The sequence below is a fragment of the Haemaphysalis longicornis genome, unplaced genomic scaffold (genome assembly GCF_048455015.1).
Source record: "Haemaphysalis longicornis isolate Haplotype H1 unplaced genomic scaffold, Haemaphysalis longicornis Haplotype H1 scaffold_10, whole genome shotgun sequence".
NCBI classification, from domain to species: Eukaryota; Metazoa; Arthropoda; class Arachnida; order Ixodida; family Ixodidae; genus Haemaphysalis; species Haemaphysalis longicornis.
This window is the reverse complement of record NW_027526204.1, coordinates 43,451,717-43,469,371: the sequence shown is the minus strand read 5'-3', so window position 1 is coordinate 43,469,371 and position 17,655 is coordinate 43,451,717. Positions and strand designations below refer to the sequence as shown.

The following is a 17,655-nucleotide window of genomic DNA, read 5'->3' as shown; positions in this document are numbered from 1 at the left end:
TTTTTTTTTTTTTGAGAGGTGCCATTTTTGGGGGGTCGACCTACATTCGAGTCGACTTACAATCGTGTAAATACGGTACAATCCGGTGAGGATCAAACGTTTCACAGTAACCAGCGTTATGACTGACTCATGCCATTTTAGTAACATCTCAGTACTGTGAATTTGTATTCTAGAATCTGTGGAATCGGAAATTATGTCAGCATCCTTGACCACGAATGAAGCTGTGGTCTGGCCGTGGCATGGTGTGCTTTGTTAGGTACACTGCACTTATTTTCATGGGTGGACAATTCATGGAAGTAGACGGAGATGGATAAGTGAATAAAGGAGGGTGACAGGACATTAATTCAGGCTCACTATAAGATCTACTGCAACAAAGGGGAATGTCCCAATGCTTCTAGTGTTCCGTCTTTTGCCTCCATATACTGCACAACCACAGTGGCAGCCCCTGAGATGAAGCCCACACAGCATTGCGGTACTTCGGTGTTCAGCTGCTTTGAGCTACGGCTGGTCGGAAGGCATGGTCTTGAAATGTGCGTGTCTACTCCATTTGGCGCTGTTGTATGAACAACAGCTTTAATGCAGTGGTTCTGTTTGATGGGGGAAAAACAAGAACTTGTTTCTGGACACGCAACGTCCCATAAGCAGAAAGCGTAACGAGCCCAACCGGCAGCCATTCTGCAGAGCTTAAAATTTTAAAATAGCACCATCGATAACTCCACAATTAAAAGGGCAAAATTTGAGACAGCGCAGCTCAAAAATCTGTCCGAGGTTATGTAAAGGGGGCTGGGAACAGCATGCAAGAGCACCATTGGCGGATCCAGAGGGGGGGTCCGGATGTCCTGACCCCTCCCTTAATTTTTGAATTTAAACCTCCAAGAAGATGACCACTCAGGTTGCAGAAAAAGGTGAATTGATGACTTGTATTCCTTGTGTTTTTGCTTTCCCGAAATTTCAGTGAATAAATAAGGCTCCTCCTCCTGCTCATCATCATTATCAGCATCATCATCATCACTGATAGAAGCTGACCCCCCTCTCAGAAAAAGCCTGGATCCGCCCCTGAAGAGCACCAAAATATTCAAATTCGAGAAGAATAAAAAAGCATCAGAATTTGTTTTTATGCGTCTCTTTCTGGCGACCACAATAATGTTTCAGGCTTGAGAAAATTTTCCCTGTATCCACTGAAGTCTGTTATAGTGAGGTTTCACTATACAATCGCACTGTGTTCTCCCAATCTTGCTGTGGGATTGAATTTATAAAACCTTAGCCATGCAAAACTGGAGCCTGTGATGTGTGTAACTGAACACTGATAAAAGGTGCATAAACTCGCCAATTTACAGTATTTTCCGGTGTATAAGTCGCGTTTTTTTCTGAAATTTTCGTTGGTGCGTCTTATCCACCGGTGCAACTAATGCATGGAATAAATCCGGTACGTGGCGGCTGCGCATGATCCCCGCTCGAAAAGGTGCCTGTGTGCTGCGTGATGCCAGCACTCGTTAAGATACACTGTATGGTCTAAATGAATGAATTATTTGTTAGTGAGACGGAGGAAGAAGGCTTCGATGGTTTTGCCTAAAAGACATCTGTAAGTACAAGCCATGTGTGTGTATCAATAAACCATTTTTGAGAAGTTAGTTCTGTGTAGACTTTGGATGGTATATGCACGTCTAGCACTGTTTACCGGGGGGATGCATTCAGAGGCGGCGGCCCCCGCAAACACGTACTTTCGCCACATTTTCTAACGAACCGATCCTCTACGAGTTTACCTCATTAACAAGTGCGTTTGGTACACCGGTGCGTCTTATACAGCGGTGCGACTTATACACATTTTTTTTTTCCCATAAAAACTGTTGTTTTGAGGGGGGTGCGACTTACAGACCGGAAAATACTGTAAATAAAGACTCCCCGTAAAATAATTCGGCTACTGCAGCAGTGTACTAATACTGTGTAGCGCTTGCACAACATTGTTCCAAGCTCGTACACTCTTTTTGAGCAATCTGGATGCTCCAACTAAACAGGCGAAGTTAGGGAAGTTTGAATGCCACCAGCTGAGGAGTGCGCCGTCGGCAAGCAGTGACGAGATATTTTGCATGCCTCACACTGCTGTAGCAGACGCCATGCTAAGAAAGCCTCAGCACCCTGAACAGATCTCAGGGCTGCTTTTATCTCGTGTTTACCGGAGGCTGCACTTGATTACTATCTCAGAACACATCGTTCGTGAAATGTAGCTTCAAAGCAACAACATACGTCTATTAATGCATACTACCTAGCTGTGTGCCCCAACGTGCTTTTGTTATGACTCAGCAATGCAACTTGTCTATTTGGAAAGCAACTTCATTTTTTCCCACCTGGATTTTTACCAATTCTCTAATCAGGGTACATGCCTACTTTGAACACAGAGTGCATGAATGAAGGCAAAATAAAAAAGAAAGACAGGTGGATCGCACAGAGTTGAGAAATGTAGACGAATACATCACTCTTATGAGCATTCCTGAAGTATCAAAGAACAGTAACACGGGCCAGTTGGTGCATATCACTTAAACCTTTGAGTTCTGTTGCCAGGACTTGCCCTTAAACGCAACAGCCGTAATGGTCCGATGTTGGGGTACGCCCAACTTGGGTGTTCGTTATTTTTTTTTTTTCACTGCAATGCGCCCACATTCTTTGCATACATGGTGCGCCATCTCTTGAGAGATGAGTGAACTTTGTTGATGTTTTCTTCTTTTCGCACTACGCTGCAGCACGGGCATTCTGGACTCCAAAGCATTCTCATGTGCATGCTGTTCGCTGAGAAGCATGGGCGCTTTCTCATTGCGTTCTGCGGTTCTGCACTCAGTGAAAGCGATAATGGCTTCAGTGAGGTAGAGAATTACATGCCTCTATCAGATGCGCTGTTTGTAGCGACTGGAAAACAAAAGGAGGCAGGAACGAAACTGTGTGTTTTGTGCAAAACCTGCAGTAACAACCCTAGCCTGCGCCCAGGAGAATGCTTCGAGCCGTTTCACACACTGCTCAAATGTCGGTGAAGGAGTTGCAAGCAGAATGCAAGAGGAAAAATAAATATCCTCCGAGTTTTTCTTGCAGAGTTTGCAGTTTTCTTTGCGGCGCCAGAAACTGGTAAAACTGTTGTGGACAGGACAGCTGGAAAGTGGGCAAAAGTTCTGCACCACAAAAGGTTAAGCAGAAAAACAGTGCAAAAGACAGGACGAAGGAAGACTATACACATGCAACACTGACTGCCAACTTAAAGTTTCATTTAGAAAAGAAAAGGGTTTTATATATGTGCACAAGATAACACACACAAAAAAGACAGAACTAGCGATTACGAATTCAAAGAAATATTTGAAGCATTAGCCACACACCAAAAAGGAAAAGATTGTCAGAAACTTTTCAGAGGATTTGGTAGATTGTAGGGTTTAATGCGCTGACGCAATGCAAGCGATGAGGCGCGCCGTAGTGGAGGGCTCCGGATTAATTTTGACCACCTGGGGATCTTTAACGTGCACCGAAATCTCGTACACACAGGCGTTTTTGCTTTTCGCCTCCATCAGAAAAGCGTAATCGCTAGTAATCACTGGTTTCGTAATCACTAGTTCCATCGCTATTTTGTGTGTGTGTGTGTGTGTTTTCGCACACCCTTTGTTTCTAAATAAAGCTTCCAGTGCTGCACGCATCTAGTCTTCCTTTGTCCCGTCCTTTGAGCTGTCTTTTGGTTTAAACAAGCGTTTTTCCCTGCAGTACTGCTCTCTCTCTCTCTCTCTCTCTCTCGAGAGAGAGAGAGAGAGAGCAGCATGAACACTCCTCTCGCCCCATCAGGGCTCATGTGCCCAGCAATCAGCCACGTGGAAAGCAGCTCCTCGTCAACCCATCTCCCCTCGGCCACTCACCAATGTTGTCCCGCTCCTTGCACGAGATGGAATAGCAGCAGATTTCTCGGTCCTGGATGGCCGACAGGTTCCTGCACGGGAGTGGCACTTTGTGTCAGCGCATACCCAGCAGCAGTGCGTACATGTTAACTCGCAAAAGCCTGGTCATGACGCAACCCAATCATGTCGAACAAGGAGTGGGTCCAGTGTCACACATATAAACACGTTTCAGTGGCTGCAAGGCACATGTAACCACGCTCTGTTTATTTGTTCCATCACTTGTTCTAGACTTTGTTTTTGTGCAAGAACGCTGGCTGCAGCCGAGCAAGTTGCGTTGGCACACTTTCAAACACTGAACGGTATCTGACCAACCAGCTGTGCTATCCAGTATACGTCTGGCACCATTTCAACATGCAATATACACCACACAACTCGAAAAACGAGACACTCATGTGCCAAGCAAGTTACACAAACCCGATCTTCAATTGTACTAGTAAGCTAGGTTACTGCCTCGTGAACACCCAACCACCGAGTACACCATGGAATGCAATAACTACTGTTTGGGTACACACCCAAAAGTTCACCACCTCCTGAGACAATCACGGGACAACATGCATGAGGAAAGCAGGACATCCAGGTAAAAATAGCAATTAATGATCGGCCCTGCAAGATGGTTCAGTGATTCCACTCAGCCAATTTCTCGGGCTTTTAATGTACACTCCATGCAACCAGAGCGGCCCAGACAGGGCCTGGAGTTCAAAAAAGAAAAAAATTGCCACCATCTCTTTGTAAAGATAGTTGCGGGAAGCGTAAAAGCTAAAAACACATCCAACCTTCCCTGCGAGTGTGTCCAATCAATTGTCAAACCATCAAAGACCCAAATCACAAATGAAGAATGAACCCATGCAAGGATTTTTCGTGCACTAAGTAAGTGTGTCTACGAATGATCTAAATGTACACCAGTACGTGGTTTATCAGTCGACCAACCGATCTATGGGGAAGTGCATTACTTTTCTGACAAGACGCCATCGGACCCTCTTTCCCTTTAACAGCGGCAGTCAAAATAACAACCCAATCCTAGCCTGGATTGATTAGCTATCCATGTAGCACTGCATGACTGCCATGTTTTGTTGTTCTCCCATAATTTACATCAAGCTGCATGAATCTTTCAATGGAGCATTTTGTTACAATTTGTGTAATTTTTTACAACTTACTTTGTTTCCTCCTGCAAAAGCAACTTTTCATGCCACCTGCTTTCTGCTTTTTTTTTTCATTTTTCATTTTGTTGTAACACTAAACTTGAATAACCTAACTATGCCGCACTTTTGTGCCTACATGCTGTTACTCTACTCTTGCATTCTGCTTTATTGTAACCACCCTTTCTACTGTACCCTAAATAAATAAACAGGGTAATCTTGTAGCCTAATCATTGCATCCAGACACTACCAAGTGATTGATTGTGGGGTTTAACGCACCGAGGCTACACCGGGGCTATAAGGTGCACCATAGTGGGGAGTTCCAGATTAATTTTGACCTCCAGCTGGGATCTTTAACAAACCCCAAAATCTTTGCACCCAGGCGGTTTCATTTTTAACCTCCATTACAATCTACCGCGGCTGGGACAGAACCTGCGTCCTTGGGCTCAGCAGCACAATACTCTAGCCACTGAGCCACCGGTGTGGGTCACTGTCAAGTGCGTTGCCGAAATAGACCGTCTATCAGAGTAAACAAACAAACTGTTCTTCCTTGTTTTCCCACATCAGGACTGTTGTAGACAAAAAATCACGGGCCATCTCCACTAATGTGAAACCTGGGGAAGGGCGAAGCATGCAGTGTACAAGTGTTTCCTTGGCACCTTGGCATTTTCACCCACAGAGATGAAACTGTTAGGGGGTAAAGGTATGCAGCTTTCCTCTAAAAGTCTCGTATGTTTGAAGCACAAAGCATTCTAAAACACCCGGACACTGGAAAACGAGTGTCCGGGTGTTTTAGTACCGCAATTACATGAAACACCGATGCCAACAGGAGACGCTAACAGCCTGAGCCCGTAAGGGGCTTCACCCCTAATAAACAAACATGAGAACCTTGACCTTTGACAAAGAAGCTGCGCTACTTTGCTTTGACAAAGAAGCTGTGTTCATTCTTTTTAGAAAGGCTAGCGCCCCAGTAGCCTGATATACACCCCTTATATGCCCCTTCGCAGTCAAAGGATGGACCATGGATAGCTTTTCACAAAACAGTGGCCACATTTTAAAGAGGTGTTCGTGTGCGTGTGTGTGTGCATGGGGGAATTTGTAATGCAACTACAGACGCTAGCTTGTACCATATCCCTTTATCAAGCACGCTGTGAGCACACCACCGAAAAAGCATAAAAATTTGGCACGTTACTTCCATGCTGTTCCAGCGATTGCAAACGAAAATAAAGAGCCAACAAGCCCAAATTCTAGCTCCCTTTGCCTACACGGTCATTTCTTACAAGAGCATGAGGTTACCCGCCCTATGCAACCCAGCTTTCGTTTTCTTTCCTGCCTGCAGTCAGCTCACTCTGGCCAGACACACGCACTCAGCTGCATTGACAACTCAGCTGGTTCACGCCACTGGCCTACACAACCCAGGCCTCGCAAACTTAACACTGCCAATCTAGGGCACTAATCAAGAGACCCCATCAGTGCATGACTACCAAAGCAGCCAGGAGAAATCTATACAGCCACAGAGGTGCTAGGAGACGTGGTTTGGTGCCTTCACAAGTTGCTACAGCACACAGAGAATCAATGTCGCATCATCACAAAGGACTTATGGGCACGCACTACATCACGGATACATCAAGCCAGCGAAAACAATTCAGTTCAAATTTTTGCAATTTAATGTGCCGAAGCTATACCCGCGCTAAGATGTGCGCCATAGTGGAGGGCTCTGCATTAATTAACACCATCAAGGGATCTTTAATCTGCACCGAAACCTCGACACAGGTGTTTTTGCGTTTTGCCCCCATCAGAAAAGCAGCCACCACGGCCAGGATTGAATTCGTGTCCTTGGCTGGCTCAGCAGCACAACAAACGTTATTCAACAGCTTTTGTGTTGTCCTGTTGTGAAAGTTCCCCATCCGCATGCTATCTTTGCTCCCATTTTTTAGAGCATATGTTTTCTTTTTCGTTGTACACCAACTTTTATTATAGTTCAATCGATTCCGCCTTGATACTGACAAGCGGTCCGTGAAATATAGCATTGATTTTTAAAACAATAAATTAAACGCGCGAGAGCCAGTTTAACTTTTGCAAGAACCATAGAATAAAGAACAGGAGCAAAAGAAAGAAAAAAAAGAGCGCTCTATGTGCAACTTGAACCCACGAAATCCAAATTTCCCTTACCTCGTTTCGGCAATTAAGCAAAGAAAATAGACCCTTCCTGGCCTCTGCTCTTGGAAACTAGTGTATCTGACCCAAGAACATGGAAAGCTTTTCTCTAATAGTGGCTGTTTGAATAGCTAAAGGTCCACAGCTACTGACTGCAGCATCACGTATACCAGAACCAAGACCTCACTAATGTGGTTTGCCTATGCCCTCTGAAGATGTATGCCTTTTGAGGTTACTAAAAAGATAAATGGTCTCTTTTATTAGTCTCTCCAAAGCAGGTCTGAGCAGTTCCTAGGCAGCCTAAAAGTGCTCTCACAGTAGATATTTTATGGGAAAATAATATACAAAGCTACCTCGGCGAAAATTCTTGGTAGTTCAAAACAAATAAAAGAGGCCTAAAGAAGAGAAGTTTACCACCAAGTTTTTTTTATATCATGATTGTTGAGGACCTTGGCTTAGCAAGTTTCTACACCTAACTGCAACTTGTTCCCACACACCATGTCAAAGTTGATTGATTGTAGGGTTTAACGCGCCGACGCAACGCAGGCGATGAGGCGCGCCGTAGTGGAGGGCTCCGGATTAATTTTGACCACCTGGGGATCTTTATCGTGCGCCGAAATCTCGTACACACGGGCGTTTTTTGCTTTTCGCCTCCATCATAAAAGCGGCCGCCGCGGCCGGGAATCGAACCCGCGACCTCGTGCTCAGCAGCGCAAACCACGTCAAAGTGTTGGAAAATTTGTTTGCGCAGAATAATTTTCATTTTTTCACACAACTACGAAGCAAGGCCATTACACCATGCAAGGCTGCACAGGCCACCGTCAAATGTGGCATCGAAGAACAGCTTTCATTGAGGGTCAATGAATAACAAGCTGCTTTGTACCTTTGTTCATTGTGCTCTAAGAAAATCAACACATACACACACACAAAAAAAAAGAGAAAAAAAAAAGGGGGACTGTGGCCTGAACTAATGAATGCAGAACAATGGCTGTCAGAGACGCATTGACAGCTGGAAATGTTTCCCCACCCTTTGACTCGCGCGAGCGTGAAACACGACCTCACAAACACTGCCACTCTACCGGTCATTTGTTTGTACGGCTTCAAACACCCCGCAATGAGCCATTGTGTTTCCTGCATCCCGGGTCCTAATGCCATTTTTGCATGCTCTGATTCTCCGCCGTACTGAGCATGCCTGCTCTGAAAGCTCACTGCTGCTTGTTGTGGGAGTGCTTGCCTATCCGTGCCTCAACCTTGCCAGTATTCATACAAGAACAATAAACAAAACACAACAATAAGTGGCCCGTTCATTCAAGCCTGCTGACTCTAGCCCAGAGTTAAAAGGGGGACTCACCTGTTAACATAACTATGGGACTGACTATTTCATGTTCCGTGGGCTCAAAAAACATCATGCACCGATATGAAAAGCTCTACAAATACATATCAAGGTTCACAACAGCTTAGTTTGCTTATTTTAAAGATATGTCATTACTGTACCGAAATTAAAAAATAGAACCCTCACTTGCTTGACAGCCAGTGCCATCTAGTGAAAACTGACTAAACCAGAATGCGTTTCTCGTTTATATTTTTATCTCAGTAAATAAGTAATATATATATGTCTAAAAGTAGCAAACTAAACCATCAGAAACATTTCGGTGAATTCGTAAAACATTTCTTATCGGCACCCGATGTTTTTAAGGTATGCGAGTCATGAATTAGTAAAACTCCCATAGGAATGTGAGCAGCAGTGGCCGCTTTTCTGATGGCGATGAAAAGCAAAAATGCCTGTGTGTACGAGATTTGGGTGCACGTTAAAGATCCCCAGGTGGTCAAAATTAATGTGGAGCCCTCCACTACGGTGCGCCTCATCGCCTGCATTGCGTCGGTGCGTTAAACCCTACAATCAATCGGTAAGGGATGTGATCAGGTGAGCCCTTTTAACAGCTACATTTTTCTTATTTGTGCAAAGTCTTGGTCAAAGAAACTGAATACAGAAATCACTAGACGAAGGCTACTGACAGTAGATACTTGGGATGTCAGTACACGCCAATTACAAGAAAGCAGCCGGACGTATCGAAGACAACTGTCTCTTTGTGATGAGACTGAAGTTTTACATCAAAAGAACTGTGAACACTGGCTTTTGTGATAGGACCATGAACTCAGTGACAACTTAGTGGCAAGGTTTCAAGCTCCCTGTTTGTTGTCAGGAGGTCTACAGGAGTACAATTCAAGTGTCTGCGCCAAAGCTGCATGGCACTGTATAATGTAGCTTTAGGAAGGGGGGCAAATGTCCACCAGTATTCATCTGTTCAATGTGAATGCATTTCTGTATATTTAATAAGCACTACATCCAAATGCAGTTGGTCAAACTAGTCAGTTCAGGGTCACCAAACGAATAAAAGATTGCAACTATGTGTCAAAAAAGAGACATTCGGACAGAATGGATGGCCGACATCGATATAAACCGTTCACAGATGCTATGTCTCTTCAGCCTCACATTTATGTGCTTTTCGGTCATTCGAACAAAAAGGTGATGAGTCTCTGTTCTTTGTTTCGTAGCTAAGTTTCCTAAAAATGTGTTATGAAAAAAAAAAAAAAAAAAGAAGAAGAAGAACCTTTGCCAGTCTACCACTCCAGCTGCAAAAGAAGCATTACTATTAGACTAATAGACCACCTCCGCATACTTTTCTGTTAATACAGAAGGACATTATAATTGTGTGGTCTCTTCCCTTTTCACAAAGTTTTTTAAAAACAAATATAAAGAAGAAACTGAGTGGACAATGGCTCAGCAAATTCAAGCACCAGCAGAATGCTGTCACAGGCAACTAGGCCACTTTCACATGTGCAGTGTTTGGTGATGTGGACTGAGTAGTGACAAGTCCACTGTCTACTGCTTTAGCAGTGAGGACGCTGCCATCTGTTACTAGCCAACGCTGACAGTGTGGAGGGGTTCATACTAGCACTGTGAGACGAATACTCCTGATATAAACGAACGATTTCCTGGTCAATCCCCACCAAGGATGTGTCAGTGTTCATATAAAAAAACTGTCTTCAGATTCTTGGCCAATCTCCCAGAATATTAGGGGTCCCAGAAAGGACCCCATGGCTAACAATGACAGTTTCCTGTAACCAATGGGCAGCCAATTCTGGGAGAACGCAGTACTGACAGCTAGCAATAAAGTGGATGCCTCATGACTATCCCCCACCCTACCACTGAGTGGGAGACTAGTGCCTTCCCCTTCTCTCGTCCAGCAAACTTATTCCACAGAAATGCTGACGTAAAACAAAAAGTTTTCTAAACCCTTGGCCAATCCCCCCATCCCCCCCAGGAGTTACATGTGCCATTGCATAGCCAACAGTCATATACCATTTCTCTAAGCTTGTGGGAAATCATCACCATTGGCTATGCAATGCTGCATGTAGTTCCTGGGGGATTGGCCGAGAGTTTAGAAAGTGGTTGAGTGGTAGTGGGGGATAGGCATGCACTGTTGTGCCATGCTTGCCAGTTACACCGATTCTCTAAGGTTGCAGGGAATCAACTGACAGCATGGCACTGCAGTGCGTGCCTATCCCCCACTCCTCTTCTATGCCCGTTCCCCCTCATGGTGGCTCACATCTGGTCGATGAGGTCCCGCTCGTCCAGGGCCCCCGGCAGGTCGCGCTTGTTGCCCAGCACCAGCACGGGGATGCCCTGCAGCTGTGGCTTGTCCAGCAGCTGGTGCAGCTCATTGCGGCTGGCCTCCATCTTGTCCCGGTCGTGGGCGTCCACCATGTACACGATGGCGTTCACCCCCCGGCAGTAGCGCTCCCACATGCTGCGGAACCGCGGCTGGCCCCCAATGTCCCAGATCTGCAAAGCGTAGGGACAATTATCAATTGTCGCAGTTCAGAGTTGGCAGGAGAAACATGTCGGAGGCCAAACGGAGAGCAAAAGGTATTTCATTAAATGAGGAAGCATTCTCGTTGGTTGCAGTTAAGAAACAGTACGTAAAAACGTGGCAGCAAGGGCTGTGTCATCCTTGCAAAATGCTGGCGAAACGACCACCCAACGGCGGCGACACATAGTATTCATGTTGAAGTTGCGACTGCCACTTATTTACAGTCGCAAATTAAACAGAACTAAACACAGCCACAAAGTTGCCTCAGCGATAGTTGTCACGCTATCATTTGTTTTCCAATACACGTACTACAATGCGACCCTTATCCCTTTTCCACAACTGTAAACAAGCCTTTGCAGACTGTTACCGTCCATCCTCGCGCGATAATGTTTTTTTTTAGTAACACCAGAAATTTAACCGACTGCACAAAAAGCACTCCAGAAAAGGTATTCTTCAAATTCGTATCATCCCTAAATTCGCATCAGACGTAACTGTGCGATCGATGTTTTACAACACAAAAAATTTTTTGCGAGACATCACATTTCGCAAAATTTCAGCAAGATTTGTAAAGTTTACAAATTTGCAAGAGTTGGCTAGTATACAAATGAGTGCCACTTTTCTTTTCCCTTTCTGGCCAGGCGTAGATCATATCCAGTGATTAAACTTTTTTGCCACGAGTTTGAAAAACCTCGGAACTGTCACGACTATCAAAGCAGTCATGATGCAAACCTGCCGCCGCCTAGTTTCAACTACCCAAATGCATTCATGGACACAGCAACACCGGAGCATTTTTCTCCCCCACGAGTGCTTTAAAGAGCGCATGCGAAGGGCACATACTATGAATACTTCAAAGGTTACGGAAAGGTCCAGGACAAATAGCGTGTTTGTCCTTGTTGCCGATAGTGTGAGCGACACCAGGAACACGCGGGTCACTGTAAGTCCACAAGTCCGCATTATCTGATCATTGTTCTCCTCACGTGCGGTGTTTATTGGCCAACCTTAGTGCTGCCATGCACACCTTCTCACCTTCGATGCGCACAGGAGTGGCAGTGCCACCCACATCACATTTCAGCCAAACTGGCAAAGTTACCCGAGTATCCACCATTATTTTTAAAAGCACTTCCACGCTTAATTAACCCCTTCCTTTGTGCCCACATTGGACACCTTTCAAAGCCCTTGACCGAGACACCTTGAAGCCGTGTTTTTCTGCTCTCAACGTGTATAGCTATGGTCGCCCACTTTTGCACAGTACCCACATGGTGCCTGATAACTCATACCTAAACTACTGTTACACAAATTGGGCTCAACCCTATGTCCCCTTGAAAATTGGCCATAAAAGCAAATGCTAATGAATGGTCCCATAATGATGCTGTAGCTTGGAGACCGATTCCTCTGACAAAAAAAGAAGAAGAAAAAAGAAAGCTTGATGCACGAAGCTTAAAAGGCAACAGGCCAAGCAAACATGTCTCTGCGGAATCGCCCAATTACAAAATTTTTATTTCAGTAGTTGCTGGCAGAAACCTGCTGGGAAAGAATCTTTGAATGTCGATTGGAACTGTCTGAACACAAGCGTAGACAAAAATGGAAACTTTCGTACAAAGTCTAGAGCAAATGCATTATCGACATTATTCATAGCCGCAAATTTAAGCTACTGCCATTCACACCCCGACTAGGGTGATGAGTTGCCTAAAATTACCACTTTCTTTGCGAGTCCTATCTTAGTGTTCCTTTTTGGAACTTGCCATGCCCAAACTAGCCCAACCGCACATTCCAATGTAGTTTTTGCCCTGTTTGCAGGCGTTGGGCAAGAAATACCGAGCTACATTTTGCTACTAAGTAATAATGTATTGGTCACAGAAAAAACAAAATCCGAATTCTGGAAAACTGATAAAAACACAATTTCTGCCTCAGGTTTATATTTCTTCTAGCTTTCAACTCCACCTCTTCCTCACAGAAGAAAAATAAAAAAGAAAATAGAACAATATTCTGCTTTGCTTCTAAATTTCCAAATCCTTTTCTCCTAGACCCTGATTTATAAAGAAAAAATGACAAATTTATGCTCGCACAAACTAGGCTTGGGTTGGCCAATTGCTTTGAACTCATCCACTCAGTTCTCACCAGATTATTAATGCCACCCCATTCATAACCCTTGCTATGCTCCAGTGGGTTTTCAAAGGAAACAACCTACATCACCTTCACATGTAACGGACACCACTTAGCGAATACATGGTCTATTTAAAAAAAAATTAAAATTTGGAGGGGTGTTACACCTTCAAACAACAACCATGCTGTTATGCGCACCGTAGTGGAGGGCTATGGATTTACTCAGACTACGCAGGAATCTTTAATGAGCACGGAGATCGAAACACATCGACATTTTTGCGTTTTGACTCCACCAGAAAAGGCGGCTTCCACGGCCGGGGTTAAACTTCCGTTCTTGGGATCACCAACATATGGTCTCCTCACTCTCACCACCATGGCAAAAGAGATGCGCTGATACCGAGTCATCAAATCAAGCTATTGCCCACTGAAATTTCACTTAGATTACCCATAGTGGAGAGCTATAAATCAATTTTAACCCTCTGGGGTTCTTTCACGAGTGCTTAAGTCTTGCACGTAGGCATTTGTTTTTCCACATTCACTAAAAAAAATGCTTTTCACAAGCGAGGAACCGAACCCAAGACTCACTGCTCGACACTACAATGCCTTAGTTGCTGACACACAATGGTAACACCTCCACACCAAGAGGTGCTAACTGCAAGCACCTTAGTGATGAAACTTGTCAATCAGTGCTGCAATGCAAGACTGTCAAGCTGGACTTTGTCAAGCTTGACATCCCGTACAACACAGTGCCATAAACTTGACCCTGTGTTTGCTAAAATATTTCGACACAACGAAAGGGCATTTATTTCTTGTCACTCCTATAATAGGGTCTAAAAGAAGAAGTTGGCCCATAATTACTACCAAGGAGTAACAACAGGTTCCCAGGAGTAGCGGAAAAGTGCCACAAAAATTCCTAGAGCATCACTTTTTTTTTTTTCCCGCACGGGAAAGAAAAACAAAAAGGTTCACTGCAATAATCAAGAGACAGTATGCTTTCAAAGCGCATGAATCAACGACTGGAAATGCCAGACACACAAATCCTGAAATTAGATAATTTGTGTTAAACACCAGCTGTATGAAAGATATCGAACTTTTTGGTGGGCAGAACAATAGGTGTCGAGATAAAGCTCACGTATTTGTCCTTTCTGACCCAAAATTGGATACTGGAACAATGTAATATCCCCTTAAAACTTGTAATGCAATATCCCTTTCAATGTAATATCCCTTTCAATAACTGAACTGTACAGTTCAGCAATAGCGTGCGCAATATTCCATGGTGTTGCAGACAATTACAAACGGATCCTTCTACTTTTATTCAGACGAACTATCCTATGAGTGGCTTGCAGCTAGCTGGCACGTGGGAATGTCATCTGGAAACCTGTCACCAGCACGTGATGGTATAATACGAGATGACACGACTGCAACAACAGCTGCCCGCTTTACTTCCAAGGGCACTGCTGCAGGCGTTGGCACTGCGGTTGCGAGCAAGTGTGCCAAGCTGCTGCAGTCACAAATGTTGCTTTGTGCAATAAGCTGAGGCTGGAGATTGAAAGAAAAAAAAAAAGCAGAAAAAAAAACAACTTAAAACGAAGCAAAGGTGAAATGAGAACGGAAAGCTCTTACTTTTTAGTTGCTGAGGGAAAAGTAAGTGTACAAAGATTGGGCCCACACTGTTCTCTGTATTCAGCAAGCTTCAAACTTTTGGACACAAACTGCCTATCTCACCTGAGCACACTTTGACGAAAATCTTGCAGAAAAGAAAAAAAAAAAATAAAAACATCGTGCTAACGTGAGTGCTCTGCCTCTTGGTGTTGTGACTACACAACTGTAATCAACAAAGCTACCGCAGGATTCAGGAATATGTACCTTGCTCCAGAAAAACTCGGGAATCGGCAAATGTCTAAAACAGGGCAAACAAAGAAACCAAGATGCAATCCTGCCCAAGCACACGCTAACTTTCCCGATTATATTACAAATCTCAGGCCATTTCCGCCTTACCATAAGTCCTCACCTTGCATGAAATTTTATAAAGTCGGAGAGCACCGAACCGCCTCTTATGAGGAGTGGATGCGAAAGCATTGATAAACACAACAGAGTGCTCCTTCAACTGAACGCATAGGCTCTGCCGCCAATTGGTGAATCAGCCGTGATACCCTGACGACACCTGCCCTTGTCACTGGCCAATCTCACTGATTGGGTGTGTTGTCAGGTCTGCAATCAGCTTTGACAAGTGGTTACTGTAACGCTGAGCCTAACAACGTGCAAGACAACGTCAAACTCATCAGACATGTGGCTGAGTGCACTAGTTGTCAGTAAACCCACTCGGTCTACCTTCACACAGCTATGCTCGGGTACACCTTAAGGACACAAAGGTTACTCTTGCGCCCAATCACCACAGCCCGCTGTTCCTCCGTGCAATCCAGAGTCCGTTACTGCAAGCATTTTGAACGTGACACGAGTCATTTCCGTGATTCTTCAAACTTACTTTGCTTATGAATTACTGCAGTGGCAACAAACAAGCTACGTGAGAAAAAGTAGACTGCGTCACACATTAACACGCAATCTCCTTTCAAAATGCGCGTGCACATGTTGACAGACCATGGTAGCTATTGCCGTTCTTAACTTGCATTTGAGTATAGGGCAAAGGAGCCAACATGGTGCCAAGGATGCATACTTGGCTTGCCTTACGGAGGCCCCAAGTTAGATTCCTCTCCAGTCCAAACTTTTCCTTATTTTCTCTCCAACTTTATGACTTTACGTTGATCCTCAATGCCCCGTCACCCATTTTAGAAGCCATTCCACGGCTACAGTTGCCAAGCGGCAGCTTTTCTGATCAATGGGCCATTTAATGCTTCCACATTAAAACCACAGGGAAGGTTTTAGATCCAGCATGAATGACACATGACGAGTAGCCTAGGAACTACACACCAGTGGAACCTTACGACATACTTTGTGTCCACACCAATTGATGCACAACCGAAGCATGGGAAACTGGGTAGGTGGACACGTCTCCAGGGCAAGGCAGGGTTGGACGTAGCCCTGCCCAACGTACTGTCTCTGCACGGCCAAGTGTAGTTACGTGCAGCACTGTGAAAGCTGTAAGTGTACTAACCAACCAGCAAGTACGACAAACACCTCCACGTTTTCCCGGAAGCAAGAAGAGTCCACGAGTGCCGGTTGAGGGACTTTCACAGCAACGGAGATAACAGCCGCTGCAAACTGCCTGCCATAAAGTCGGAGCCCGCTAGGCTGTAAATCGGCTTTAACGGTGAGAGTCGCCGCCATTGTGCCTCCGTCGTGGTTTCAGTTTGTGTCCACCCCGCGTGATGGCAATGGCGCAAATCCGAGCAGCACTCTTCACCAGCTATTTAACTGCAACCAAGATACTGCAGTCCTCAAGGCAGCAAAAGGGCTGTAAAGTGTCGCACTGCAGCACTATCCTAAAAAATGTGGTTAGATAGGTTTAAAACGGTGATTTTCATCGCTTACTTGTTGAAAAAACCCGCCGCGGCGGCTCAGTGGCTAAGGCGTTGTGCTGCTGAGCTCAAGGACACAGGTTCGATACAGCCGCGGCGGCCGCTTCTTTGATGGAGGCGAAAAGCAAAACTGCCCGTGTGTGCGAGATTTCGGCATATGTTAAAGTTGCCCAGGTGGTCAAAATTAATCTGGAGCCCTCCACTACGCCTCATCGCCTGCATTGCGTCGGCGCGTTAAACCCTGCAATCAATCAAAACTTGTTCAAAAACATAGCAGTGGTATCGTTACGGGGTCAGCTGGTCACAGAAACTACTGTTGAAAAACAACGCTACAGGCACATAACGTTGGAATTGCTCATTTTTAAACATCCGGCGTTCCTGTAGTCCCGTGAAGATTTGAATGCAGTCTTCCACTGGCAGATGAGATAGCCACAGATGTTCGTTTGCAGATTATCATTACCTACTGCTTGAATTTGTCTTGAAGAAGCACTACCCACTGCTTGAATTTCTCATTTGTGGATTGGTTGAGCATTGTTTTGATGGCACGACTGAAATGTGTACCAAGAGGGAGTAACCTTCGGTATGTAGTTGCTATAGGTTGTATTCACTGGCGTGGCACGCATGCCAGCAACTATGTGTGTCGCCTTAGCAACGGGTACACGCAAGCTCGGCACAGCAGTGCACGCATGGTGTCGTCCCAACGAGCTCAAAAGCCCTACCTCGATGTTTAATACGGTTCGACGCAGCATCCTACAGCCTACCTGTTGCAAGACACCAGTGAAGTCGTCGGCACAGGTCAGCTGAGTGCCAGCTGCCGTGTTTTGGTATCAGCAGACGCATCGGCCACGGACTGACTGCTCATCCTCTCGGCGAGCGCTTCCCCTTTGGCCCCTTGCCGATAGATGTCGCTAGTCTCCCAGCCAACAATGCTCTCACTGCTACACTACCGCCGTATCCCAATCATCGTGCGCGTGAGCCTCACAAC

The 17,655-nt window shown here is 45.2% G+C and overlaps 1 protein-coding gene across 1 annotated transcript in view; it reads right to left on the bottom strand.

Annotated features, from left to right (window-relative positions):
• The window catches only part of Arl8 (ADP-ribosylation factor-like protein 8), a 29,907-nt gene that overhangs the window by 9,686 nt on the left and 2,566 nt on the right, over positions 1–17,655 (bottom strand). The window contains exons 3-4 of the mRNA XM_077689285.1: positions 10,828–11,063; positions 3,885–3,955 (exon numbers count right to left, since the gene is read on the bottom strand). Coding sequence (XP_077545411.1) covers positions 3,885–3,955; positions 10,828–11,063 — 307 coding nt within the window. The remainder of the gene's footprint in view (positions 1–3,884; positions 3,956–10,827; positions 11,064–17,655) is intronic.